Source organism: Notothenia coriiceps, unplaced genomic scaffold (assembly GCF_000735185.1).
Source record: "Notothenia coriiceps isolate Sejong01 unplaced genomic scaffold, NC01 NC01_scaffold00036554, whole genome shotgun sequence".
NCBI classification, from domain to species: Eukaryota; Metazoa; Chordata; class Actinopteri; order Perciformes; family Nototheniidae; genus Notothenia; species Notothenia coriiceps.
In genome coordinates this window covers 13,854-17,423 of record NW_011369255.1, presented here as the reverse complement: position 1 = coordinate 17,423, position 3,570 = coordinate 13,854, and the positions used below count along the sequence as shown (strand labels likewise).

The 3,570-nt window shown below is 39.0% G+C and overlaps 1 protein-coding gene across 1 annotated transcript in view; it reads right to left on the bottom strand.

The window, feature by feature from the left end:
* LOC104964079 (enhancer of polycomb homolog 1-like) overlaps positions 1 to 3,570 on the bottom strand; it is a 51,229-nt gene that overhangs the window by 35,302 nt on the left and 12,357 nt on the right. Inside the window, exon 2 of the mRNA XM_010792802.1 lies at positions 2,858 to 3,070. Coding sequence (XP_010791104.1) covers positions 2,858 to 3,070 — 213 coding nt within the window. The remainder of the gene's footprint in view (positions 1 to 2,857; positions 3,071 to 3,570) is intronic.

Genomic DNA, 3,570 nt, shown 5'->3' with positions numbered 1-3,570 from the left:
ACGGACCGTTGAGTGGAGCAAAATACACTAAGAGTTCGACCTAACACACTTAGCTAGTTTATATACTCTGGAACAAGCTAAACTAGTTATAGGCCTACATATATTTATTCTTTACTGTCGGGTCACTCATTACAGGTTCAGCGAGCTGCACGAGACTGACGGGCTGTCAGGAGAGGGAGAGGAAAAGAGAGCACCCCGTTTACTTTTCCCATTTTATTATCCAGAATTACTGTAAACCTTTGAATAAAGTAGTTAATCTAGCCTACTATTAGTAGTTTGTTTGAATGCATTAATTATGTTTTGTTTTTTTCATTAACATAAAATAAATCTCACGTACCCCCTACAGTACTCCAACGTACCCCTAGGGGTCCGCGTACCCCCATTTGAGAACCACTGTGTTAAACAAAGCAGTCTATTCTGTCTGACACTATTTGACACAATTTTCATATTTTTGGAGTAATAATAAAGTTTTTGACTAACAGAAATATCGTTTTCTGTCATCACTTTAACATTTTCCAGGGAAATTTGGCATCTTGGTATGAGGGCGCACGCCTTAAGTTAAGCGGTTTAGACAAAACCCTGCATATTAAAAACAATACAACTACTTAATGACAATTAAAACAGTTGGACCTGTCTGCGTTTGTTCGGGGCGACACGACAAGTCTTGTCATCAGAGAGAATGTAAAAACAAATACAGTGGGGCCTAATGTTCCACAGAAAGCAGTACAGCTTGATCCTTGAGTATCTAAACTCATAAGCTTAATGCAGCTCCTTTCTGCTGAAGATAAACTGTTCATTAAACCACACAGGACTAACGGCACACACTTGACTGGAATACATAAGTGTTTTCAGAGTACAGCACAACGAGCAGAAGGTCAGGGGTGCACGAGATGATTATCAGACGTAATTACAGCACATTTAATCTGCCAGGCGACGGAAAGCACAAAGACTGACTGGAAATAACAAACTGTATACAATATGTCCCGTTGTGTGGTACGTTTAGTCCCATCTAACCACATGGCTGACCCGACACTTTAATGGAGTCAGCGTTGATGCGTGCATAATGAACACTGATCGGTTAAAGTTACATTAATGTCCTTTTAGTTTATGCAAAGAAATGTGACTCGCTGCCCTTTCCTAATGGACCGCGAGCCTATTTCTGACGCAAAATACAGACAAATGGAAAAGCTTTTCCTCTCGCTGTGCTTTAACTTTTTACGTTTTCTAGTTTGTTTAAAGCCTCAGTATGTCAAACAAAGTCTAAATCAAACACATTTCATCTCTGTGTCTCAACAGGAGAACTCACAGCAGGAACACGGACACATCACTCAGCTTCTGTCCTCACAATTACAGAGCAAACAACGTACAGACGAGAACATTTGCTTCATTTTTAAGACGATAACCTCAGTGCTGATTAGATAAAAGCAAATTGATTCGATCTAAAGCTGACATGACGGCAACAGAATGTGACAGGAAGGATATATGGTTATTGATGAGACTGTAGCATCAAGCTGTGAGCGGTAGGGCTGCTACCATTCATTTCATTATTGCTTCATCTGCCTTTTACTTTCCAGTCAAATTGATTAGTCTATAAAACATCGGAATATCGTTTTTAAAAAGTCTTTCCGGTTTGCCAAAGTCCACGGTCATGACTTTACATGTGATATTTTGTCCGTTTAACACATAATTATAGTCACTTTATTTGATTTAAGGAGAAAAATGATGTTTGAGAGCCTGAAAAAAGCATTTTCTGCAGGTTTTGGTTAAAAAAAATAAAAAAACTTATCGAAAAAGACGCAATTATTTTTGACGAATGACTTAGCAATTAGTTCAGTACAGTTCTCATGATGAGGCCAATAATATACATTTTAAGGAGTATCCCATTTTAAAATTGCAATATTTTTGTGCACAGACTTGTTTTATCAACTGGCACCATGTAAAACAAGCAGCTGCATTAAAACTACCAAAACTAAACTAGACAACACATTTCAGTTCATTTTTTTTATTTCAAGATATAGAAATAATCAACACTGGATTTTCAACACATTTCCCACTGTCTAGACCTGGAGCAATTAAGTCAGAAAGCAATTTGACAGGACAAAACATCTGTCATTGCAGTGTTCAACTAATGGTGTAGAGTACAGCAAATTGCTTTCCTTTGTGACACAAACACGGTGACAGAACTAAGCAACGAAGCCAACTCATTTTCTCTGAACTGGGCACTCTGTCAAAGTAAATGGGTTTTTTCAAACATGTGACGACTCATTAAAAGCTTATAAAACACATGCTTGATGCCATTAAAAGGATTTTAAAAAAGAACTGTCGGAAACCACAGGATCCTTTTAATACCTGTGGACTCGGGAGTCACTTAATTGGCTTTTTTTATTTAAGCCTTTCCGCAACCAACTTATCCATCTTCAAAACGCTAGAAAAACATTGTCTTGCCATCATAAGAGCTCTGTGGTTAACGGTTTACAATAAACTCTACGTGTTAAAGTCAAAATGTAATGAAAAATACACTAATGTGCAATATTGTACTCATTGGCATGTACAATTTTAATCTAAAGCCCCCTATGTTTCTTCCAATGCAATCAAAAAAAAGCATTGCAACCTAATGAAAGAACAAGTTCCGAATCTGCTGCATCACAGACATCAATGTTGAACACCTGAACTTTTGAAAGAACATCCATAACATTCATCCGTTTGCAACTCATATATATATATATATATACTCAATTACTTGTATATAGACTATTCTGCACTATTTCTATTATATTCTTTTTTATTGTATCGGTTATATTGTGTTGCACTGTTGGAGGAGCCTGTGATCCAAGATTTTCATTGTCATAACTACACTGTAGCTATGCACACATGACAATAAACGCCTTGAATTAAGGGAAGCCCACTCACGCTGTATGTGAATTAGCTGCTTTGGCATCTTGAACTCCCCGGGGTAGAGGGATTCGTAGTACGTGATGTCGCTCTCCGCCTCGGGCACCGGGATGTGCATGTTGTCCCGCTTCTCTCCATAAACCTGCTGCGCCGAGATGGCCCGCTGGAGATGGTGTTCCTGCAGAGAGAGAAAAGTGGAGGTGAGACGCCTGGACCACTGAGGGGTTAGGATGGGGAGCGAAACTGGCATTAAAAGGTCTCCTATTATACTGTATTTCATCAATATATTACAGGTCTCAGATATATACAGAACCTGTCTCTGAAGTGTTTGGCTCCAAACAGATCATTGCAGCATTACCCATAATCCCCTCTGTTTCAGCCCTGTTTCCAAAGTGCTGATTCTCTGTCTGTTACTTTAGATGAAAATAAGGAGCCCCTCCCCACGCCCCTCTGAGAGATATTTGGTTAGAAAGAACTCAATGGTGCTCGAGGAGGAGATTCAGGTGATAATGTGTGTGGGGGGGGGGGTTACATTGGTTGCTGATTGGCTAATGGTCACACAAGCCAAAACATCATTATGACATCATAAAGTGGCCAAAATCTGATCAGCTCATTTTCAGACAGGTTTTTATAGAAATGGATCAGGACAAAAAGAGAGAGAATCTTTTGTTCCTGAAA